At 35.5% G+C, this 26,578-nt stretch overlaps 2 protein-coding genes across 5 annotated transcripts in view; both read left to right on the forward strand.

Annotated features, from left to right (window-relative positions):
* Positions 1–26,578, forward strand: part of LOC123910277 (50S ribosomal protein L6, chloroplastic) — a 48,216-nt gene that overhangs the window by 16,914 nt on the left and 4,724 nt on the right. The window lies entirely within an intron of this gene.
* LOC123910274 (putative pentatricopeptide repeat-containing protein At1g12700, mitochondrial) lies at positions 1,033–25,936 on the forward strand. Of its 4 annotated transcripts, none has more exons than XM_045961371.1 (3): positions 1,033–1,049; positions 23,446–24,776; positions 25,340–25,936. In XM_045961371.1, the coding sequence occupies exon 2, from the start codon at positions 23,451–23,453 to the stop codon at positions 24,762–24,764; it is 1,314 nt and encodes a 437-aa protein (XP_045817327.1). In that variant the 5' UTR covers positions 1,033–1,049; positions 23,446–23,450; the 3' UTR covers positions 24,765–24,776; positions 25,340–25,936. The 4 variants fall into 4 exon arrangements, with proteins under 4 accessions (XP_045817327.1, XP_045817326.1, XP_045817324.1 ...); XM_045961370.1 differs by lacking the exon at positions 1,033–1,049 and adding an exon at positions 20,845–20,858; XM_045961369.1 differs by lacking the exon at positions 1,033–1,049 and adding an exon at positions 22,884–23,179.

A 26,578-nucleotide genomic window follows, 5' to 3' on the forward strand; every position in this document is an offset into this window, starting at 1 on the left:
CTATACTATATAAAACTAATGCTTTGTTGTTGCTCACTCACCGTTTATAAAATATTTTTTGAAAATCGGTATAATTTAATTAACTTTAAAGAGTTGTCGAGGTGTTTAAAATTAATGTTCAGTTTTTACTATCTGGTATAAATCTCACACTGTCGCGCTATTGATTTATACCTTAGTTAATTTTCACTCTCGTGCAAAATTATTAATTTAGTTTAAGTATAAAAACTGATACAGAAAACTAGTTTAAAAATTGAGTATACAAATTAACTACCGAAACAAATTAGCTTCCAATTTCGCATCCCAGTTTTAATAAATTAGCTAGACATAGTTGCGGGTAACGACATAATAAGTAAATAATAAACCATCAACATAAAATATAAGCAACGAAAGCCACTGATATGTGAAAAACATAATCAACAGTGACACTGGAATTATAAATAACGAAAGTAAATAGTTACTGGAAAAGAAAAGTAAACAAATTGCAGCAAATAAATAAATAAAATAAAACAAGAGATAATAACCTTTTTTGAAACTGACTCCAAAAGTGTTGTTGATGACATCCATCGACGAGTCAATGACATCTCTGAATTTAACTCTTTAATTGTAATGACAAGCGAACTCGATTGCTCATAAGCTTGCTAGAGCGGCTGTTTCATAACCTCGTCGCTATATCTTTGATTTGCCACCTACTTGTATTAATACTTTATTAGCTAATGAAATGACGAGTTTCCTGTTATAAGGAAAAAAAAAGTGTATAACTATAAATTTTCTAAGTAACAACCATACTCATTATCTCAAGGACATTTGAAATTTTAAATATTTTTTTAAGTATTGGTCTACAATGAACTCCTTCTAAAATTTTCCTAACTTCAATAAAAGAAATTATAACGTGACAAAATAAGGTTGGAGATGCAGTCACCATGTAAAATAGTTTACCAGCTGCTCCGGTAACACACAAAAGACTCCACCGCTCTAACCTTCGTCGTTGCCGCTCCTTTCTCAAACACACCCACGCAGCAAGGAATTATGTCGCCTATGAGATTAACAAGGTTTCTTTCAAAACCCTCTTTACTTCCTAACTTTTTCACTTTCAGATTTTTCTCACATTTTCACAATGTTAGTGATGTTGATGATGATTCTATTTATATGTTCAAAAGTATGCTAAATATGCGAAAAACCCCTTCCATTATTGAATTTAACAAGATTTTAAGTTCCCTTGTTAAAACAAAGAACAATTACTCAACTGTTGTTTCCCTTTTCCAACAAATGGAATTCCATGGAACAATTAGGCCTAACATTATTACTATGTCCATTTTAATCAATTGTTACTGTCACGTAGGTCAAATGACTTATGCATTTTCTATATTGGGAAAGATTCTTAAGATGGGTTATCAGCCGAATATCGTAACTGTTGGATATGCCTTGAAATCTCAGTTACAAGAAGTCAGAAAAATCTTTGTTGAATCTTTTTGCATCTTTGATGTTTTGAAGATTTTTTGGGAAAAAATATATTTTCTTGGAAGATACTCTGACTTGGATTTGTTTTATTTTAAAACAGATTTGTTACTAATTTTTTGGCATATATTTTTCTATAAATAGGGAGTACTTTATCCATAGAAAAATTGAGAGAGAGAGAGAGAAAGAGAGTAGAGATGTAGAGGCAAGGATTAGAGTTTGCCACCACACAAGGGCTAGGGTTTTAGAGAGGAAAAAAAGTTTTTTCTCTTGGTACAACTCTAGGGTGGGAGAACTATCTTTGTGGTACACCTTGGGAAACACTTATCAAATTGAGTCTCTTGGCCACGGGAAGAGATTCGGGTTTTGGGTAGAATTAGGATTAATTCTTGTAACTCAATTGGAACTCTTTGTAAAGTTACTCGTTTGATATAGTGGAACGGAGGGGCTGCTCTCTCCCCAGACTAGGTCATTATTGGACCGAACTGGGTAAACAAACATTGTGTTCTTTCTTCTCCTTTATCTCGTTTATCGGTTATTATTATTATTGCTTATTCCACTTAATTATTGGTTGCCGTTCTATTGCTCCACACATCAAGTTCTTTTATTGGTGTGATTTTATAGACGAATTCACAACAATTGGCGCCCACCGTGGGGCAATTGGAACAATTTGAAGTGAGCACCATGGTTTCTAAGTCGGATATCGAGGGACTTTCCGAAAGCAATTTGGAATTGTGGAAAGCGAAGATGGAAGCAATTTTAATGTTCGAGATGATGGGTAAAACATGGAGTGTCGTTACCCGGTGCCTCGAAGATAAAGAGTTAATGGAGATTGCGAAGAAGGTCGGCCTGGAGAGGCGGTGGTAATAATACTCGGGTTACTTCTGAAACAACAACTTTATTATGAGGATGCGGAGGTGCTAGTGGAAGTTGGGAACCGGTGGAGTGTTTAGTCATGGACGTTGGATGCTCCTTTCACATGTGGTCAAAGAATGAATACTTTGAGACTCTAGAGCTAGTTGAAGGTGGAGTTGTTCATCTTGAAAACGGAAAGCTTGAAGGTTCAAGGTATGGGTTCAGTTTGTCTTACGAAGTTTGATAATCGTGAGTTTCTTTACACAATGTGAGGTATGTTTTTGAACTTAGATGCAAAGATAATTGGTCATGCATCTATAACTAGTGGTGACTCTCATAATGTGGTTGAGTTGTGGGACTTCGGGTGGACCTGTTAGTGACATGAGTTTAGTTGGACTAGTGAACAAGGTTTACTAGGTGTTGAACTGAACTATAATTGTTGGAGACTAACAATAGCTTGAAGTATGTTTCAGAGGAGTTGAAGATGTCTTGCGTGTTACAAGGTGGAGATCATGGTGGGTATACTTTGGTGGAAACTCAATTTGAGGTGGAGTCTTCCAATAGTGGTAGACAGTCAACATTAGCTCTTGGCTATCTAATTGGAGATAGGGAGGAGAGTTGTATTGTTGAACCAAAGAGGATGACCATGGAGACCTTGTCGGTTATGTTTCAATTGTGGCTGAAGAAGTGCAAGACCTTGAGAGATCTTCAGGGAGACAATTGAAAGCAACATGTGATCAGACTTGGTAACTTGTGAGACTGCTGGAGGTAGTTGGATACAAGGAGAGTTTGATGTTGCAGCTTGTGGAACCGCCTAAAATTCCAAGGTTGGTTTGGAGCCAAGCAAAACTTCGAGATTACGGAAGGCATTCCGGGGTCGAAGAGTGGTGAAGGCTTGTAGGGCTATCGCAAAATCCCATGGATAGTCGGAGGCAAGCGATTCTTCAGGAGGACGAAAAAGGCACAGTCCGGGGGCTGACGAGGGATGGTGGAGCTTGTTGAGCTATCTAAAATTCCGATGATAGTTGGAAGCAAGCGTTTCTTCAGGGAGGTACGGACTTGACCAGTTCAGAGTCTGGAGATGGTGCGGTGAATCTTGTGGGGCTACCTAAAATCCTATGGTAGTGGGATGCAAGATCTTCATGAGAGCGGAAGGCATTCCGAGGATGAAGAGGGAGGTACAATCTGGTGATCTTGAATAGAAGATTCAAGATGAAAAGAGCAGCACGCTGGTTGATGGGATCACCATCAATTTAAAGGCAAGGTGGAGAATTGTTGGATATGCCTTGAAATCTCAGTTACAAGAAGTCAAAAAAATCTTTGTTGAATCTTTTTGCATCTTTGATGTTTTGAAGATTTTTTAGGAAAAAATATATTTTCTTGGAAGATACTCTGACTTGGATTTGTTTTATTTTAAAACAGATTTGTTACTAATTTTTTGGCATATATTTTTCTATAAATAGGGAGTGCTTTATTCATAGAAAAATTGAGAGAGAGAGAGAAAGAGAGTAGAGATGTAGAGGCAAGGATTAGGGTTTGCCACCACACAAGGGCTAGGGTTTTAGAGAGGAAAAAAAGTTTTTTCTCTTGGTACAACTCTAGGGTGGGAGAACTATCTTTGTGGTACACCTTGGGAAACACTTATCAAATTGAGTCTCTTGGCCACGGGAAGAGATTCGGGTTTTGGGTAGAATTAGGATTAATTCTTGTAACTCAATTGTAACTCTTTGTAAAGTTACTCGTTTGATATAGTGGAACGGAGGGGCTGCTCTCTCCCCCGGACTAGGTCATTATTGGACCGAACTGGGTAAACAAACATTGTGTTCTTTCTTCTCCTTTATCTCGTTTATCGGTTGTTATTATTATTATTGCTTATTCCACTTAATTATTGGTTGCCGTTCTATTGCTCCACACATCAAGTTCTTTTATTGGTGTGATTTTATAGACGAATTCACAACAGTAACCTTGACAACCCTTATAAAAGGCCTTTGTCTTAATAATGACATTCAGAAAGCATTGTACTTTCATGATGATCTTATCACAAAGGGTTTTCAGTTGGATCATGTTAGTTACGGGACATTGATTAATGGCTTGTGTAAAATGGGACATACAACAAATGCCCTCCAACTGTTGAGACAACTCAAACAAGGATCAGTCAAGCCTGATGTGGTAATTTACAATACAATCATTGATAGCATGTGCAAAGATAAGCTTGTAGATGATGCTTGTGAATTATTTTCTGAAATGGTTAACAAGGGAATTTTTCCAGACGTTGTCACTTATAGTGCTCTAATCTATGGTTTTTGTATTGTGAATAAATTAAAAGAAGCAATTGTTTTGTTGAACGAAATGGTATCGAAAAACATCAACCCAAATGTTTATACCTTTAGTATATTGATCGATGCGTTTTGTAAGGAGGGAAAGATGAAAGAAGCTAAAAGTGTGTTAGCTATGATGATGAAACAAGGCATGAAACCTGATGTAGTTACTTATAATACTTTAATGGATGGGTTCTGCCTTCGTAATGAAGTGAGCAAGGCCAAATACATATTCAACACTATGGTCCAAAGAGGAATGATGCCCGATGTTAAGAGCTACAGTATTATGATCAATGGGTTCTGTAAGAGTGAAATGGTGGATGAAGCCATCAAACTCTTTGAAGAAATGTATTTAAAAAATATTATTCCTAATACAGTAACATACAACACTCTTATTGATGGCTTGTGCAAATCAGGGAGAATACATTGCAGCATCATTATGTGCATGCCAAGTCATCTAGCTAGTGAATCTAATGGAAGAAATGACAGGTGAAGATCATGGATCAGTGACCATGAATTAATATAGATAACATCTCAACAATAAATTTGGCTAAGAATCTTGTAGCACATGGCAGGAGCGAGCATATAGAGATGAGATTTCATCACTCAGAGAATAGGTCAATAATGACAAATTATGCTTGAAGCATTGTAGAAGTGGAGAGCAGCTTGCTGATATTCTTACAAAGGCAGTGCAAATAAAAGTGTACAAGAAGCTAAGAAACATGATGGGCTTAGAATCATTAGCAACATTGAATTAAATGGTGTGTTAGTTTATAATTCAAGTGTTGCAATTTACTTGTGTTACAAGCAATAGCTTGTTTTAAAGTGTTTTGATTGGTTGTTAAGTGTAACTGACCAGACAAAAGTTAGTTAGAGAGTCAGTTAGTGGTTAGTAGTTATCTAATAATTAGGGAGTTTGTTAAAAGTTACAAGTGTGTAACTTAGGGTGCAAGTAGGGGGTTATCTAATAATTAGGGAGTTTGCATATATTTTAATTGATTCAATTCTTGTGGTGTGAATAAAATAACAAAGTTTCCCTAATAGTGTATTCATCTTCTTCCTCTCTCTTCCAAATCAATTCCTCCATTGCTGATCAATTTTTGAGTTCATAGTTTTTTCATTTTGTTCTAGTTTCTGTGCTCATTAGCGCACCTAGAGCCTACCAGTTTTGTGTGTGTGATTCATAGAGTGAGATTGTGTTCCAACAATAATAACCATCCACTACCTCATAAATGATAAGTTAAAAATCTGAATAGTCAAATTCTTTATTTTTATAAATTCTTTTTTTTTTATGTATAAATGAACATATTTTTATGATCTGTTCATTCCATGATCTCTTTTTAGTAATTAATTACTGCTATATTTTTTTAGTAACTACAAATACAAAATATTTATGATTATTCCATAATCTATCACACCCCGTAAAAATGGAAGGGTCACCGAAAGACTAATTTCTTTTTAATCGATCATTTAATGTAGACATTATTAAGGTTTGATTTATGAAACTTTGCTCTATATGATTTTCATTCTTCTTTGTCTTCTCTTTTTGAATATGATTTTTTTTTGTTGCTTAAATGAAATTGAGTCTTGAATGACTGTGTTAGTGACTTCATTAACTCAATTGTAGAAAGAGAAAACAAGAAGTAGATATTGCATTGAAGATGTTTCATGTTTTGTCTAGCTTGGTTTGATTTTGGATTTTAAAGTTTATTCTTGGCTAAATGTTTGTTTAATTCATTTTCCTTGATTAATCTTCCTCCTAGAAGCTTTTTTAGTATTAAAATTGTGAATTATGGTGAGCTTATCATTGTAATTCAAAACCAAAAATGAGATTCACATATGCATATTTAGTTGTAGTTAAGGATTAAATTAAACTCATTAATGTTGAACCTCTTGTATTGATTGGTTTTAAATCATTGTTTTCAAGTCTATTTGCTTTTGTTTATGTTTATTTCATCTTCAACTAAAACCCCCTTAGACCTTTTAATTTTTTTTTTTGAACAAGCCAAAATGAGATATATATATTAACAAGAACAATCTTCTCAGCACAAGATGTGCTAAGATAGATTACCAAAGTTTACAAATAGTCACAGAAAGAAATACAAACAATCATATAAGGCCCAAACATAGCAAAGGACTAGACCACCAACTATGGTAGTTTAAGACTAAAGTAACACTCGTCGTCTTCAACCACCTATAAGAAAAGAGCTTGATCTTGTCCAACATCTGATGAGGAGTGCTAGTTGAACCTCTAAACAATCTATGATTTCTCTCCGTCCACACAACCCATACACTGGCAAGCCAAATAAGCTGCAAAAAAGACCGACGTGCTCTGGATCCACCAGCTGATAAAGTAAACTAAACAAAATGATCCCGTATAGAAGTGAAACCCGTCGATGAAATGTCAATCCAAGAGCGAACTAAATCCCAAATAGACCCGAAAGTACTGCAAAAGATGAATAAATGGTGGGTCGACTCAGCCGCCCCACAACCAGAAACACAATGATGAGCTGCAGAAGATAAAACTCCTCGGGTGACAAGGTTTGACTTTGTGGGTAACCTGTCACGCAATAATCGCCACGCAAAAATGGAAACTTTTTTAGTATTAAAATTGTGAATTATGGTGAGCTTATCATTGTAATTCAAAACCAAAAATGAGATTCACATATGCATATTTAGTTGTAGTTAAGGATTAAATTAAACTCATTAATGTTGAACCTCTTGTATTGATTGTTTTTAAATCATTGTTTTCAAGTCTATTTGCTTTTGTTTATGTTTATTTCATCTTCAACTAAAACCCCCTTAGACCTTTTAATTTTGTTTTTAAATTTGGTTGAATTTCAAGGTTGGTCAATTGGGAAACGATCTGGGTTGCCACTTTTACTACAAGTAGTGTTTTAACTCGGTTTTATTAATTTTGGTGAGTTCGATGTGACATAACCCTTCAACAAACTCTTAAATTATAATTTTACTTTTAAGGAGAACTTTATGAAGGTGTGAAAACACAAGAAGGGGGGGGGGGGGGGGGGGGGGGTTGAATTGTGTTTTAGTCAAGTTTAAAACTTTTTCAAGTTCTTAACTTAACTACAACGGCAGCGGATAAATAACACAATAAACACGATAAGAGAGAGAGAGAGAGATCACACAAGCAATTTATACTGGTTCCTCTCACAAAACGAGAGTAGTCCAGTCCCCTTGCACTTCCAAGGGAGTTCACTATAATCACACAAGATTACACCTGCTCAAGCACACAAGCAAGAGACTTCTCAACAATGCTCAAGCACACAAGCTTAAGACTTCACACTTAAGCACACAAGCTTAAGTTTCCTCAAGTAATAGTAAAGTATATAAAAATATACAAATGCTCTTAGATGAACCTAAAGAGAGCAAATACAAAGAGTACAGAGTATTTGACTAAAGTGCAAAAACACTTGATAAGAGGTTCAGAGCTTGTATACACAGAGTTCAGAGTTTGTTCAGCGCACGTTCAATTCTTGATAATTGTATATATGTTGTAGCTGATTCTTCTAGTATATATACCACTAGAAAAGAGTCGTTGCAAAAAGAACCGTTGGAGTTGATAATCTTTTGTCTTCAAGCAGTCTGTCTTGATGCAGTTTGGTTGTATCCAAAACTAAGAAAGAGTTTCAGTTACTTTGACTACTGCAGAGTGGACTTTCCTTATTCAGCTAACAAAACTGAAGACCCACGTTCTCAAGTTAGGACAAACAAAACGAGAGTAGCTGAACTGATCAGGCTTGAAAGGTCCTTTTCTTCATTGGTAGAAGAGTTGACTAGCAAAAGGAATCTTCACAGCTTTCAAAGAGATCTTCAGACTTTGATGAAGCTTGTAGTCAGTTAAGAAGTTCTGAAGACTTCATCCTCTGAATGTTGTAACTTCTGAAGTCTAACATCTTCTGAGCGCTTGTGAACTTCTGAATTCACATCCTCTGAGGTTTACTCAGAGCTTACCTGATGCTTATATCTGCGCACTTAAAATAAATTTTTAGTCCTTCCAATTGTTTATTAATACTTTGTTATCATCAAAACCTTTATAGATTTAGGGGCTAATATTTTTAAATCAATTTTGTTCCAACAATCTCCCCCTTTTTGATGATGACAAACATAAGTATTAATTGACAATTGTTGTTAAATTAACTTATCATGTTTCTTTTAGGTTTATGAGGTTTGCAAGCTCCCCCTAAGATTGATACTCCATAAAGTCAAAACTTTAGGTTATATCCATGATATTTTAATTTAGTATAAGATTAAGATATTTTGAAATAAAACAAATTTCATATCTTTCTTCAGAGTGAGAGGTTTGCAAGCTCTCCCCCTAAGTCTCATAAGGCTAAGTTAAAATTGCACTCTTAACTTATCCTTACTTATGAAATTTATTTTAGTTTCAACTAACTTAGTCTCCGTATTGAAATACGTAAAACAACTTAAAAGTAACAACTTTTAACTTAACGGATAAAAGCGAGATAAAAGTGTGGTTTCAGTTTTTAGAACTTATCACTTATCAATTAATGCGTAACTACTCCCCCTTTTGTCATTATCAAAAAGTAAGAAAAAAAATTTATATAACCAAGACAGTCAAAGAAAGAAGAGTGGTTGTTACAAAGGTGAATTTATTTCAAAGACAGAAAACAACGCGCTTAAAAGGTTATAAAAAGGTGAACAAGTTAACATGCCTGCTTCACGTAAAAACAAGAATAAACGAGTAAATCAAGAGAGACTAGGAAGAATGAAAAGATTTAGTTTACGCATCGCAGAGTTTAAGAGAAAGAAAGAAGACGAAAAACGCGAAGAAGATGAGAAGAATAAAGAAGACAACAAGAAACCACAAGATGCTGAGATAATAATCATCTCATCAGATTCTGAAGCTGAAGAGAATGAAGATGATGCTGACTATGTTGAGTTCTTGGCTGGCTATGTTCCAGAAGAAGAACAAGAAGAAGAAGAAGAAGAAGAGCAAAACCCGGATCCCATAGAAATTTCATCAGATGATGCTGAGGAGAAATCAGAGATTTCTTCTGAGTTTTATCCATCTGATTAGGATTAGGTTGTCTTTTTCTTTTTCTTGTTACCAATGTACTCAACATTGTTAGATCATTAATAAATATTTTCGTTTTAAAAGCATCTTGTGTTCTTATGATCTTATTTATCAAAGAGAATTAGTAAAAATAACAAACCACATAACAAGAAAACAAGAAATTTTTGCAGACAAAGTAAAGACAACATAAACAAAACAGCTTGAAATAAAAAAAATGTTCAGAAACTAACAAGAAAACAAGAAAAACAGCTTAAAACGAAAACAACTTAAAATAAGTGCATAGAATCCTAGGGTTTCTTAAGGAAGGCTAAGAGTTGGTCAAATTTGTCGTTCAAAGATCCCACATTGGAAACTAAACCATCCACCTTGGTTTCCAATGTTTGGTGAGCAGCTCTTTGCCTTTCCAAACCTTCCTGTTGTTCCCTCAGAGCTTCTTGAAAGATCTGCAACTGATTAACCACCACAGGAGCTTGATCTTGAACCAAAGGCACGTGTTCTTCAACCAAAGGTGCCTTGCCTTTATCAGAGGGTTCACCTTCCTCTGGATAGTCAATCATCAGCACATCCTCTTGATTCTGAAAAGCAAGCACATCATCCTCTGAAAAGTCCTCGGGTTGCAACTCATTTGCCAACTGGGCAACTCTTGCAGCAGCTTCTTCTAACCTTTCAGACTCAGACCTCTGAGCTTCAAGACTCTGAAACAGCTTGGAGTCTATCCAGATGACTTTGAGAGCGTTCAGACGTTGTTCAGCAGCAGCAAGTGCTTCCAGCTTAGCACGTTCAGATTCAGCATGATTAAACGAGGTTAACCTTTTCAATTCAGCCCTAGCCAGACTTTCCCTCATGAAACTTATCACATCCAAGTCTCTTCTTCCAACCACAGCCTTAATTTCCTCAGCAGCACCATCCAAAGCATTGCAAATCCTTGCCTTAATGCTTGAAACTTCCAAATCCACATCAGAAGGACAAACTAGAAACCTGTCCTTTAGCAAAGATAATCGAACCAAGTCTTTATGCAATTGAGTGGATAGATTATTGAATGGGTTAGATGATGAGGGTGAAGGATTGGGAATGGTAGAGATATTGGTTGATTCATTAGCAGGATTGTCAATAATGACAACTTCTGCCTCTGAAGGCTTGGGGGCACAAGTATGAATACGCTCAGGAGAAGCATATTCAGCACTTGGTTGAGGTTCAGGGATTGTTTCAGGAATTGGATTATCTGTTGGTTCAGGGTTAGATGGTTCAGGATTTTGATGTTGTGGGGATGCAGGTTCAGATGACAGAATTGGAGATGGTTGTTTAGTGGGAGAAGCTTTGTCAGGGTTTGGAGTGTGTGATGTAGGTTCAGATGGTGATATGATAGGTGTTTCTTTTTGTGGTTGAGGTTGAGGTGATTTAGGTTTAGGAGGTGATGAAGGTTTCTGGGTGAAGGTTTTGTTATTCAGAGGATCTGGACTAAGATGTTTTTCTAATTCTGATAGGGGGTTATCAGAGGTTGGAGTTTCAGAGGCTGGTAAAACAGTTCTGAGAGGTTTGGTGTAACCTATTCCAATCTCTTTTGCATTAAAGACATACTTAGTAGACTTACCTTTACCTTTAGGAGTAGGAGCAGGTCTTTTCCTCAAACGTGCAGCCAGAGTCTCTTCATCAGATTCAGTCTCAGCTTCTGACTCAGTCTCTTCAGATGAGCTGGATACTTCAACAACAACAGGCTCTTTTGAAGCTTCTTCAGTAGCCTTGGTAGCAGATTCTTCATGTTTTCTCTTAGTCCTTTGCTCAGCCATAGATTGTTCAACTTTAACTTTCTTTTGAGCCAAAAGATCTGGCTTAGGTAGATCATCTTGAGCTTCAGCCTTTCTCTTTTGCTTCCTAGAAGGGTTATACTGGTTTGCAGGAGCCTTTGGAACCATACTCCTATCAACAATAAAACCTTCTTTTCTGAGCACTTCTAAGTAGTCCTGAATTACATGCTCTGCATCAGCTTCAGAAATAACAGGGTAGCCTTCAATGTACAGACGATCTTCAAGCCTAACAGAGAATTCTTGAGGAGGAGCAACAGGCTTAGATGCAATCAAACGCATCTTGGATAGAAAACTAGCATTCAGAATCTCTGGATAAAACTTCTTCTGAACCAATTCTGGGTGGAACTTCTGCAGGTTCTGAACCACGTGACCTTGATATAGAAGGTCTGACAACAACCTGGGATAAACTATAGTAGTTTTCCTCTGAGTCTTACTTGCAAAAATTGCTTCACAAATCCGTTCAAAAAAGTAATCTCCAAGATTAACTCTCTTCCTTGTCAGAAGGAAATATAACAAATGACGATGCGTCCAGGAGATTGTATCAGTCCCTCCAACTCTTGGACTGATAGAAGCAAGGATTATCTTGAACATCACTCTGCACTCGTCAGTCAATCCTTTGACTTTCCCTTTCAGCTTAAAGTCAGTGCAGATGAGATGCAGAAGATCATCTCTATATCTGGTATCCTTTTCAAAAGCATCTAACTCTATCCCAGAGTTAGGTAGACCAAGGAGAGCATTGAAATGAATTGGTGAGAAAGCCATATTCATCCCACAGATGTTAGACCTAATCTGAACACCTGTAAATTCCAGCAAGCCCATTTCCTTCCTAGTTTTACCCTTCAGACTAGGATCCCTCTCAATAGCAGCAATTTCTTCCTTCTTTGCTTCATGTTTATCAAACACTCTTGCTTTCATCCAAAATTTCTTAAGCAAGTCTGGGTAGATAGGACCGTTAAGCATGTCGAAGTACTTATCCCATCTTTGTGATGTAAAGTACTGCTTAACTTCAAAACCGTTTGCAGAAAGACTATCAAAGTCCACAATCTTCTCAGACAGAAAGCAGAGTTCAGATTCAGGAAACTCCATCTCGTTCCCAACAATCTGAAGATTCTTGAACATAAACGGTGGAATCTTTGTTGAAGAAGATGACGAAGGTCCGGCCATTGTTGGAGATTAGGGTAGGGTTTGGAAAACTAACGAGAGAGGAAGAAAGTGTGTTGGAGGTTTAGAGAGAATATGAAAGTGTAGGTTGTGAAAGTGAATAGTGTGCAAGTGTATTGTGTAAGTTTATTTAAATGAGTACAGTTAACATGAAAATAGCAAATTTGGGAAGTTACGCTAATTGACAGAAAGTGAATACCAAAAATCATCATTAACCACCCACTACCTGACACACGTAGACCACGTGCAGAAATTTACTCGGTAACTGCTATTTTAATGGACAACTGTTCAGCAGTGAATACTAAACGTTTCCCACTTAAATAGTTCAGAGCCTCTGAGATATTTAAAATTCTCTATCAGAGTTAGGTACTTCAGAGCTTGTGTTTCAGATGATCTGAATCATAAGTTCTGATATACATAACCTCTTACACTTTAAAAGCCCCAAAAAAAATTTTCATTCAGAGATTGAAAACATGTTCAGATGTTTCTTTATAAAATCAAATCTTTCAACAGGTAAGGCTTTAGTAAATATGTCAGCCCATTGATTTTCAGTATCAACAAACTTAATATCTATAATGCCTCTCTGAACATAATCTCTGATAAAATGGTGTTTAATTTCAATATGTTTGGCTCTAGAGTGTAGGATAGGATTTTTAGATAAATGAATGGCTGCAGTATTGTCACAATATAAAGGAATATTGTTACTGCTTACCTGATAATCTTCTAACTGATATTTTAACCAGAGTAGTTGTGTACAACACTTAGCTGCTGAAATGTATTCTGCTTCTGCTGTAGACAAAGCTATAGTAGTTTGTCTCTTACTAGCCCAGGAGATAAGGTTTTCACCAACAAATTGACAATTGCCACTTGTGGATTTTCTTTCAATTTTATCTCCAGCATAGTCAGCATCACAGAATCCATTTAGCACATAATCATTGGATTTCTTATAGAGAAGTCCAAGATTAGTTGTTCCTTTCAGATACCTAAAGATTCTCTTTACAGCTGTAAGATGAGATTCTCTAGGATCTGACTGGAATCTTGCACATAAGCATACACTGAATAAAATATCTGGTCTAGAGGCTGTCAGATAGAGTAAGGAACCAATCATACCTCTGTAGACCTTTTGATCTACTTTTCCTTCATCATCTGACTTGCTCATGTTGGTAGTTGAATGCATAGGAGTGTTCATTATCTTGCAGTCATCTAGATTGAATTTCTTCAGAAGTTCCTTGGTATATTTTGATTGATGAACATAAGTTCCTTCCTTCTTCTGATTGATTTGAATTCCAAGAAAGAATTTCAATTCTCCCATCATGCTCATTTCAAATTCATCCTGCATTATCTTAGAAAAGTTCTTGCACAAGGAAGCATTAGTTGAACCAAAAATAATATCATCAACATAAATTTGAATGATTAAAATGTCTTCTTTGGTTGTTTTTCTAAAGAGTGTGCAGTCAACCTTTCCTTTTTCAAAACCCTTTTCAAGAAGGAAATTACTGAGTCTATCATACCAAGCTCTTGGAGCTTGTTTCAGACCATACAGTGATTTCTTCAATTTAAAAACATGTTCTGGGTTTGAGACATCTTCAAAACCAGGAGGTTGCTTAACATACACTTCTTCAGAAATAAAACCATTTAAGAAGGCACTTTTAACATCCATCTGATACAAGGTTATTCCATGATTAACAGCATAAGATAGAAGTAACCTGATTGCTTCAAGTCTAGCAACTGGTGCAAAGGTTTCAGTATAGTCAATCCCCTCTTGTTGACTATAACCTTGTGCAACCAATCTAGCCTTGTTTCTTACAACTTCACCTTGTTCATTCAGCTTGTTTCTGAATACCCATTTTGTTCCAATAATGTTCTTGTGTGAAGGCTTAGGCACTAGAGTCCACACATCATTCCTTTGAAATTGATTCAGCTCTTCTTGCATTGCTACAATCCAAGCATCATCTTTCAGAGCTTCATCAATCTTTGAAGGTTCCATCATTGAGATAAGACCAACTAAAGATTCCTCATTTCTCAGTTGAGATCTTGTCTTCCTTGGACTGTCCTTGTTGCCTAATATCAGTTCCTCTGGATGTGATGATTTGTATTTGAAAGTATTTCTTGGGGGCTCATCATCTTCAGACTCATCAACATCAGGTTCAGCAGTTTCTTCAGTTCTTTGTTGTTCAGAGTCTGTAGGAACTGTTGTATTCAGAGGTTCTTCAGAGAATGGATGTTCTGAGTAGTTTGGAATATCTGAATATTGATCCTCTGATACCTGAAATCTAGACAAACCTTCCACAAGCTCTGACACTTGGTCAGGCTCTTTGTCATCAAATTTGACATGCATAGTTTCTTCCACAGTATGTGTTTCAGAAATATACAGTCTGTATGCTTTTGAGCGTTCAGAGTATCCTATAAAAATACCCTTATAACCTCTAGCATCAAATTTCTTTAGATGGACTTTGTTATTTAAGATGTAACACGTACATCCAAACTGATGAAAATAAGAAATATCAGGTTTTCTTCCTTTGAATAATTCATAAGCAGTTTTGTTCAACTTAGATCTGATATAGATTCTATTTTGAACATAACATGCTGTGTTTACAGCTTCTGCCCATAAAAACTTTGCTACATTTGTTTCATGCATCATGGTTCTGGCCATTTCTTGCAGAGTTCTATTCTTCCTTTCTACAACCCCATTTTGTTGAGGAGTTCTAGGAGAAGAGAATTCATGCAAAATGCCATATTTTTCACAAAAGTTTTCAAAAGGTTCATTTTCAAATTCTCCACCATGATCACTTCTAACTTTTAAAATAGTGTAGCCTTTTTCATTTTGAATTTGTTTGCAGAAGATGCTAAACTCATCATAAGCTTCATCTTTTGTTCTTAGGAATTTTACCCAAGTCCACCTACTGTAGTCATCAACAATCACTAATCCATACTTCTTTCCATTGATAGAGGCAGTGTGAACTGGCCCAAAAAGATCAATGTGAAGAAGTTCCAATGGTCTTGAGGTAGAGACAATGTTCTTAGGTTTAAAAGATGATTTTGTAATCTTTCCTTTTTGGCATGAACCACAAAGTGTGTTTGAGTGATATTTGATTTTAGGTAAACCTCTGACAAGGTCAAGCTTACTAAGTTTAGAGATTAACCTCCAGTTAGCATGGCCTAACCTCTTATGCCAGATCCATTTTTCTTCACTCAAGGTCAAAAGACACATCACTTTTTGTTCATTCAAATCAGAAAGATTAATTTTATAAACATTGTTCTTTCTCGGACCTTTGAATATCATGGAGTTATCAGATTGTTTAGACACAGTACATGATTCCTTATTAAAGACAACTACATAACCATTGTCGCAAAATTGACTTATGCTCAATAGGTTATGTTTGAGTCCATCAACTAACCAAACATCATTAATAGATAGGGAAGAATTACCTACTGTACCTGTACCTATTATCTTTCCTTTCTGATTACCTCCAAAGCCAACAGATCCTCCTTCTTTCAGTGTCAGCTTGGAAAATAGTTGTTTGTCACCAGTCATATGCCTTGAACATCCACTATCCAAATACCATGAGTGTTTCATGATACTTCTTTGAGTGGCAGGCTGTATGAGAAACAACTTTAATCATTGCGATAGAACTCTTCATCAAGGTTAATGATAAAGTCATCCCAGTATTCTTCCTCTTCATTTATCAAGTTCTGATTGTTGACTTGAGAACTTGTCAGCCATTGGTCTAGGACATAAGCCCTTCTTCCTTTGCATAAGACTTGTTTCCACACTCTAGGTAGGACATATCCTTTCCTAGTTGGTAAATCTGAATGGTACATAATTTCAGCTTTTGGTACCCATCTTTTGGGTCCACGCTTGTTAGTCCACAAATGCTTATTATGTTGTCTAGTGTTGGAGAAAGATCTTGGTTTGGAATAATAACCTTTTTGAAATCTTTTCTTTGTTTGAAATCTGTTATTGTTCCAAGATTTGGATTGTTTATGATTCCAGGGTTTGTATTTATCATCAATCCCATGTTCTGATTGATTATATCTACTGACTCTAGAATCATAAATAATCTGAGTCTTGTACTTCATCTGAGATTTGGAGTTTGAATTTTTCTTTTTAAAAACTTCTGATGTTTTAGATTTACTAGCTTCAGGTACTGAAGTTCCTTTAAATCCAGAATTTGAAGTCTCAGATATTGAAGCTTTCAGAACTTCTGAACTAATGTTATCAGGTTCTGAACAACTTCTATCTTCTGAACTTTTCTTTCCAGATCCTGAGGAACTAGGTTCCTCTGAGCTGTCAGCTTCTAAATCACTCAGATCATCATTGTCATTTTCACAAATACCAGGATTCTTTCCCTCTTCACTTGGTGGAACAACATAATAAACCCAAGATTTTCCAACCTTTTTGGCAAAGGTCTTCAGCTTTGAATATGTTCTACCATATTCATAGCCAAGTCCTTCTCCTCTATGTCTCAAAACATTATAAATTCTATTAGCAGCTTTGCTCTTCCCAAGGTTGAGATGCACAAACTGTTGAAGAGCTATTTCTTGCTCATCAATAGGTTTGTGACAAACAGCACAACCCTTTTCAAAGTCATTTACTCTATTCAGAGTTTCTTGATATAGACCTTGAAAATGTTCTGTTTGTTCAGTCAGAGTGTTAAGCTTTTCTTGTAAAACTTTTTGTTTACTTAACACTCTGAGATGTTTCTCAATGACCTTGTTAAGTGCAGTTATAAGTTGAGATTTAGAGCAGTCAGAAAATACCTCATCAGTTACTTCAGAATCTGATTCTGATTCTGATTCTGATTCATCGTCTGAGTCTGCATCTGAGTCAGCTGAAGCCATCAGGGCTAGATTTGCCTCTTCTTCTTCCTCAACTTCTTCCTCAGATGATAGCTCTTCAAAAGTAGCCATCAGACTCTTTTTCAATTTGCTCTTGAATTGTTGCTTCTTTGAGCTGTATCTTTTGCTTTTGTCTTTAGCAGACATTTCTGGACAATCAGCAATAAAGTGTCCTGGCTTCTTACAGTTGAAGCAGTTCTTCTGATCATCCTTTTTGCTGACAAAATTTCTGGAGCTGTTACCTCTGAAATTTCTTTTGTTAAATCTGTTCCATTGCTGAAACTTGGTGAATAAAGCAAACTCATCCTCATTCATCTCATCCTCTTGACCATCAGCAGAAGATTCTTCTTCAATATCAAGAAGCTGAGTCTTAAGAGCCTTAGAAGTAGTCCTAGTTGACTGTAAAGCCACTGACTTGGACTTCTTCTTAGTTTCTGAGTCAGCATCCAGAACCATCTCATGGCTTCTGAGATTGCTTATCAGAGCTTCAAGACTCAGAGTCTTGAGATTTTGAGCTTCCTCTATTGCAGTGACCTTGGGTCTCCAAGCAATAGGAAGACTTCTCAGAATCTTCTGAACATGGTCATAGGTGGAATAACTTCTCTTAAGAGCTTTAAGACCAGATACAAGGATTTGAAACCTTGTAAACATAGTCTCAATGTTTTCATCTTGTTGCATAGTGAATAGTTCATATTGCCTTATCAAAAGACTAGCTTTAGCCTCTTGAACCTTTTCATTACCATCATAGGTAGCACACATAGAATCAAAGATAGATTTGGCAATAGACTTGTCCTCTATTCTGACATAATCTTCATGTCTAATAGCACCAACAACAATGTCCTTTACTCTATGATGCTTAGTGTAGGTTTTTAAGTTAGCTGGTGTGAGTAACTTTCTATGCTCAATGGACAACCTTCCATGTTCATTTAAGTTTTCAAAAGTTACTCCCAGCTCAACCAAATCCCACAACTCATGATCAATAGCAGTAATATTGCTATACAATCTTTCTTTCCACCACTCAAATAATGAAGCATCACCATTGAATATAGGGGCTTTTCTATTGCCACTATGTTCATGTGATTCATTACTTAAGTAGTCATAACCAAAAGCATTTCTAGGACCACCACCAGCACCACTGGCCTCACCGGCTTCACCGGTTGTTCTAGTGCTACTATCATCTCCTCCAGACATAGTGTTCTCACAAGATCTTTACTGTCTCACTGTTAAGTGAAAGTAACAGACCAGAGCTCTAGATACCAATTGAAGGTGTGAAAACACAAGAAGGGGGGGGGGGGGGGGGGGGGGTTGAATTGTGTTTTAGTCAAGTTTAAAACTTTTTCAAGTTCTTAACTTAACTACAACGGCAGCGGATAAATAACACAATAAACACGATAAGAGAGAGAGAGAGAGATCACACAAGCAATTTATACTGGTTCCTCTCACAAAACGAGAGTAGTCCAGTCCCCTTGCACTTCCAAGGGAGTTCACTATAATCACACAAGATTACACCTGCTCAAGCACACAAGCAAGAGACTTCTCAACAATGCTCAAGCACACAAGCTTAAGACTTCACACTTAAGCACACAAGCTTAAGTTTCCTCAAGTAATAGTAAAGTATATAAAAATATACAAATGCTCTTAGATGAACCTAAAGAGAGCAAATACAAAGAGTACAGAGTATTTGACTAAAGTGCAAAAACACTTGATAAGAGGTTCAGAGCTTGTATACACAGAGTTCAGAGTTTGTTCAGCGCACGTTCAATTCTTGATAATTGTATATATGTTGTAGCTGATTCTTCTAGTATATATACCACTAGAAAAGAGTCGTTGCAAAAAGAACCGTTGGAGTTGATAATCTTTTGTCTTCAAGCAGTCTGTCTTGATGCAGTTTGGTTGTATCCAAAACTAAGAAAGAGTTTCAGTTACTTTGACTACTGCAGAGTGGACTTTCCTTATTCAGCTAACAAAACTGAAGACCCACGTTCTCAAGTTAGGACAGACAAAACGAGAGTAGCTGAACTGATCAGGCTTGAAAGGTCCTTTTCTTCATTGGTAGAAGAGTTGACTAGCAAAAGGAATCTTCACAGCTTTCAAAGAGATCTTCAGACTTTGATGAAGCTTGTAGTCAGTTAAGAAGTTCTGAAGACTTCATCCTCTGAATGTTGTAACTTCTGAAGTCTAACATCTTCTGAGCGCTTGTGAACATCTGAATTCACATCCTCTGAGGTTTACTCAGAGCTTACCTGATGCTTATATCTGCGCACTTAAAATAAATTTTTAGTCCTTCCAATTATTTATTAATACTTTGTTATCATCAAAACCTTTATAGATTTAGGGGCTAATATTTTTAAATCAATTTTGTTCCAACACTTTAAATAATTCATTTTCACTATATTTATTATTTTTTAAAAAAATTAAAATGTTAAAACGATAGTTCTAAACCTATACTTTTTTTTAATAAAAAGTAAAAAATAAAAAATTCATGCAATACAAGTTCATGCGTGTATGAGTTGAGGATACCCGAAACAAATTGGGTATGATATTAAGATCATGGTGGTACGAGGATAAGTGAATCCCATGAGGTTTGGGAATGAGGAAGACAAAACTCGTCCCTGTTGTCATGGTTACTCTCAAATAAGTTCTTGACTTTGTAGATATTTTAAAAAAAGTTTACTTGTTTAGGCAGTAAAAAAAAAAAGTTGGTCCATATATTTAACCACTTACTATCAATTATATCATTATATTTTAATAATTTACTATTAATTTTTTTTGACAGAATTTACTATTAATTTAATATCTAACTTTACAAGCTTAATATTAATTTCCAACTTACTCTAAAAGACTAAGAGTTTGTTTGGTAGATCTAATAAGTTAGCTTATAGCTTATTGGATTGACTTATAAGCTTGTTCGAAAAAAATAAATGTGTTTGGTAAAATCTTTGTTCGGAAAAAATAAATGTGTTTGGCAAAATCTTTTCTTATTAGCTTATAGCTTTTTTTGATATATTATTTCAAGTAGCGTTTGAGCTTATAGCTTTTTATCGTTATTTCCATTTCTAACCTTTAATTTAATTTTATTATATTTTATAAAATAAAAAAACTACCCACTATCATAGTGTTCTTTTATGTCATTTGCGAAAGGAACTTAAAATGGAATTTTTTTGACGAAGTCCTTAGAGTGTATACAAACCCCACACGGCCACACCCAGATCAATATTAGAGAGTATACTTACTCTTGCAGAAAATTGATCATAAACTACTTGAAAGACGACGTCGTTGAGTAGTTCATGCGTGGCTTTCTTCTGCAATTGAATTTCACGCTGCGAACAAGAAGAAGAAAATGTCATCACTGTTTATGAGATTAACAAGGTTTCCTTCAAAACCCTTTTTTCCCTTTACTTTAAGGTTATTCTCTCACTCTCACAATGTTAATGATGCTATTTACTCATTCAATCGAATGCTACAAATGCTTAATACTCCTTCCATTATTGAATTTACCAAGATTTTAGGTTCTCTTGTTAAAACAAAGAACAATTACTCAACTGTTATTTCCCTTTTCCAACAAATGGAATTCCGTGGAATTAAGCCTAACATTATTACTATGTCCATTTTAATCAATTGTTACTGTCACGTAGGTCAAATGACTTATGCATTTTCTCTATTGGGAAAGATTCTTAAGATGGGTTATCAGCCGAATATCGTAACCTTGAATACCCTTATCAAAGGTCTTTGTCTTAATAATGAGGTTCAGAAAGCATTGTACTTTCATGATGATCTTATCGCTAAGGGATTTCAGTTGGACCATGTTAGTTACGGGACATTTGATCAATGGGTTGTGTAAAATGGGACATACAACACCTGCCCTCCAACTGTTGACAAGACTCGAAAAAGGATCAGTAAAGCCTGATGTGATGATGTATAATACAATCATTGATAGCATGTGCAAAGATAAGCTTGTAGATGATGCTTGTCAATTATTTTCTGAAATGGTTATCAAGGGTATTTCGCCTACTGTTGTCACTTATAGTGCTCTAATCTATGGTTTTTGTATTGTCAGTCAATTAAAACAAGATAGGAATGCCAACAAACTTGGGATGTCTATCCCTATCTTGATATCTAGATGGCAAAATTACACGTCATGGTGGCCACAATGGGTGCGATGGACGCACAGAAAAACCCAAAACCCAACTGAAAAACTATGAATAGAACCTTCATCCTCCACTATTATTCATTCAAAAAAATATTCAGAAATATTCAAAGATATTGAATATTCACTCTAGAGTTAGGAGAACTCTAAGAGGTGGCTAAGGAACTCCAAGGCCAATAAGGTTATTTTCTTTTTGTCTTTGTAATTTATTTTTCCTAGGTTAGGTGGAGTCGAGGAACTCCCTTACAAATACTTGGTTTTGTATAATTTGGGTATAAATTCAATTGTTTCTACTTTCAAACTCTTTTATCGTCTGATTTTATATTTATTTTAATATTGATCACATTAGAATAAAATCCAAGGACCTAGTGGATATCGCATAGGAAACGAAACTAGTAATCCCGAACGAGGGACGGTATGCTAGGGCCAATATGAGACCATTAAATTCAGTATATGAGATCTTAGTATATGATTAGAAAGAACGATAATTTCTACCTGAACAAAGTTAAAACTAGTTAGAGGCACACATGACGGCTTATGACACATGGAGCTATTAAGGTAATGATACCAACGTTTTTAACAAAAAAGTGGAACCTGAGGCGATGAAACTTAAATAGAGTAAGAGTAACCACTAACTAAGCTCTGCACAGTTTGTAATAGAAATAGAAAATGATATTGCTTCTATCCTATTTTCAATAGTCTAATTCATGATAGAGAGAAATAAGGGAATAACCACCAAGCAGGAGTAAGGGAGGCATCCGACCACACTTAACCACCTCGTGTCATCACACACACAATATTTACTTTTTCTGTCATTTAATTTTAGTCTTTACTTTCTTGTCATTTACTATTATCCGCAAAGATACCTTTTAAACAAACAAAGCGAAGACAACTATCTATATTCCTAAGCGAAACTAGTAATTTTGGCACAATCCTTGTGGAGAACGATAAACTTATCACTTTATTACTTGGTAGCGATTCTGTGCACTTGCAGAACCACCGTCAACGTTCTATTCGGACCAGGTCAAACTAGTTATCTCCGGTGGACTTTGCTTTGGTGAAACAAGAGGATGATTTTTTTATTAAATATTGAAACAAAATTAAATTTTTAATTGTTTTTTTAATAAAAAAATTCTGTTATATAAAAATATTAATTACTTACCAAAAAAATAAAAATATTACGTAATTAATTAATAAATTATTGACTATTAATATTGTGTGAGAGAGGGGATATATTAGAGAGAAGTAGAGTTAGAAATCACATGTGAAGAGTGCATGATGTTGTTGTGGTTAAAGATCAATCCATTGGTAAAATATTCTTTGTGCATCACTGGCAAGGGTCCATATCAGAATCCGTCCATTTTCAACACTAATTTCAACATCCCATTGGACTGATTTTTGCAGTTGAAATTACATTCAACATGACCATTGCTCTTGGTCTAAGACGACGTCGTTGAGTTCGTGGGTATCTTTCTTCTGCAATTGAACTTCACACTGCGAACAAGAAGAAGAAAATGTCATCACTGTTTATGAGATTAACAAGGTTTCCTTCAAAACCCTTTTTTCCCTTTACTTTAAGGTTATTCTCTCACTCTCACAATGTTAATGATGCTATTTACTCATTCAATCGAATGCTACAAATGCGTAATACTCCTTCCATTATTGAATTTACCAAGATTTTAGGTTCTCTTGTTAAAACTAAGAACAATTACTCAACTGTTATTTCCCTTTCTCACCAAATGGAATTCCATGGAATTAGGTCTGACATTTTCACTATTACAATTTTGATCAATTGTTACTGTCATATAGGTCAAATGACTTATGCATTTTCTCTATTGGGAAAGATTCTTAAGATGGGTTATCAGCTGGATGTAGTAACCGTGAATACCCTTATCAATGGTCTTTGTCTTAATAATGAGATTCAGAAAGCATTGTACTTTCATGATGATCTTATCGCTAAGGGTTTTCAGCTCAACCATGTTAGTTACGGGACATTGATCAATGGCTTGTGTAAAATGGGACATACAACACCTGCCCTCCAACTGTTGAGACGGCTCGAAAAAGGATCAGTCAAGCCTGATTTGGTAATTTACAGTACAATCATTGATAGCATGTGCAAAGATAAGCTTGTAGATGATGCTTGTCAATTATTTTCTGAAATGGTTAACAAGGGAATTTTTTCAGACGTTGTCACTTATAGTGCTCTAATCTATGGTTTTTGTATTGTGAATAAATTAAAAGAAGCAATTGTTTTGTTGAACGAAATGGTATCGAAAAACATCAACCCAGATGTTTATACCTTTAATATATTGATCGATGCGTTTTGTAAGGAGGGAAAGATGAAAGAAGCTAAAAGTGTGTTAGCTATGATGATGAAACAAGGCATGAAACCTGATGTAGTTACTTATAGTACTTTAATGGATGGGTTCTGCCTTCGTAATAAAGTGAAAAAGGCAATACATATATTCAACACTATGATCCAAAGGGGAATGATGCCCGATGTTAAGAGCTACAATATTATGATCAATGGGTTCTGTAAGAGTGAAATGGTGGATGAAGCCATCAAACTCTTTAAAGAAATGTATTTAAAAAATATTATTCCTAATACAGTAACATACAACACTCTTATTGATGGTTTGTGCAAATCAGGGAGAATTACATATGCTTGGGAGCTTGTAGATGAGATGTGTGACAGAGGTCAACAAGCCGATGTAATCACCTACAATTCCTTCTTGCACACTTTGTGCAAAAATCATGAACTTGACGAGGCAATTGCATTAGTCAAGAAAATTAAAGACCAAGGTATCATGCCAAATTTGTACACGTACAGTACCCTAATTGATGGACTTTGCAAAGGTGGGAGGCTTAATGATGCACTAAAGGTTTTTAATGATCTTTTGGCTAAAGGATACAATCTAAATGTCGTAATGTACACAACTATGATTTGTGGACTTTGTAATGAGGGCTTGTTTGAAGAAGCATTTGTTTTGCTTTCAAAAATGGAAGATAAGGGCTGCTTTCCTAATGCCTTCACTTTTGAAATAATGATTCGTGCACTCTTCGAAAGCGGTGAGAATGATAAAGCAGAGAAACTTCTACGTGAAATGATTGCTAGAGGTCTACTATAAGAGCAAAACTCGGTATAACGCTCTCTTGTTACATGTTATTTTCAATTTTTATGATATTCTTCGTGAAATGATTGCTTATCAGTTATTTGTTTGCTGTTATTAAATTACTGTGGTAATAGTGATAGTTGTATTTTCTGTTTTGAGTTTTCTATTACACCTTATTGTGTATCGGTAATTGTTCAATGCCCGATATATGTAGTGTTAGAAATACCAGAGTTACCAGATCTCTTGATTGTACAATCTCGATTTCCCATCATTTCTTCGTTTTTCATTGAAAACTGATAGTATTACAGGTATTAAATTGTTATATGTGGATCCATTCCAAGGAGTTTAGGTTTGTAATGGTCTTGTTGCTACTGATTGTTGGGGTTATCTAATGTTTATAAATAATCAGGGCTTAAGTGGTAGTTTATTAGGATAGCCGTCCAATCTCTCTAAGCATCGAGCCTTTTCTTTTCTCAGCTTCCTTTATCATTATGCCGTTTTCCTATTTAGAGTGAGCAGCATAATATGAGAGAACTTTGAATAATTTTCTAATGCTAATTCAACAAGAAAATATACTTGTTATTCAACAGGTGTAGAAGCTTGGTTGAGGATGGTGCTTTACTTCATATATGGTTTTGGCTGCAATATACTTGCAAATTATGCAGTCGAAGATGTGTTCATTTTTTTGAAGTCTCTAATAACAAGTCACATCATAGAGTGGAACATAAACATGAGCATTTTTTCCCTGCTTCCACTATTGTTATCTAGGAAGCTACAATCATGGAAACTACAGCTCTAAGTTTTTGTTGGACTACTACTACTATATGTCCCAGTAAATATGATTATCTCGCAGTATTGTCTAATTTGTAATTCTGGAATTCCAACTTGATATGATATTATATGTATTTTTACCTTTGTTCTGAAGGGTTCTGCTGCTAATTGTGAACAATGGACCTTGTAACATTATTTTTTTAAGCTTTTTGATGAAATGTATAATACTTTCTGGTGAGGTGCTGAAGAAGTTGGCTTTCAAATGTCAAAAGATGGAATTTGAATACTGCACTAATTGGCTTAATGAGCCGAATAGACGAGTTTCAATTAATTAATTTCAGGTGAAGTAACAGTTGAATGTATGTAACATTGAGGTCTATTTGACTATAATCATAGACTTGGATGCTTCTTTCTTACGGTTGCATATAATGTTCTTTCTTGCATAGATTTTGATGCAAGAGTTCTATGTAGATAGAACCCTTCGATTTGCGGATGTATAAAAAATGTGTTTTTACTGAATGTATACTTCAGAAATTCGGTTTCTAGAAACTGAATTTTTTTGACTTGTTAAATATTCGGTTTATGACTTGAGAACATAGGTAATGCGGTGGTTAATTTTTCCTTAACATAATGTTATTTTTTTAGTGTAAATTTTACACTAATAAAAATTCGGTTTCTAGAAACTAAATTTTTGCGCGCGCTAGAGGGGCCTAAAAGAAACATACGGGGCATAAAGAGAATTCATCTGTATTCTTTTATAGTAGGGAGGCTGTTAGTTGTTTTGCTGTTCCTGCAATGTATCAGGTGGACTTGGTTTTGTGAATTTGCACCCCTCGTGCATTATTCACTTTTAATATATTTTTTGCTTCTTCAAAAAAATGATGATATGAACCTTCACACTCTTTTATAGTTTATGCTTGACTAAATTGTTTTGGTGAAGCCAAGTTATGCATATTACTTCTTTTTTTTTTGATACAGTTATGCATATTTACTTTATTAATGTTATGTGGTATTTTGTCCGTCTAAAATCTGATTTTTTTGGCTTTTTAGTTTTGTCC

The sequence above is a fragment of the Trifolium pratense genome, linkage group LG2 (assembly GCF_020283565.1).
Source record: "Trifolium pratense cultivar HEN17-A07 linkage group LG2, ARS_RC_1.1, whole genome shotgun sequence".
In the NCBI taxonomy this organism is placed as follows: domain Eukaryota; kingdom Viridiplantae; phylum Streptophyta; class Magnoliopsida; order Fabales; family Fabaceae; genus Trifolium; species Trifolium pratense.

Coding starts and splice junctions, on each gene's coding strand:
- LOC123910274 (XM_045961368.1), top strand. CDS start 23,151: ATGTCATCACTGTTTATGAGATTAACAAGGTTTCCTTCAAAACCCTTT.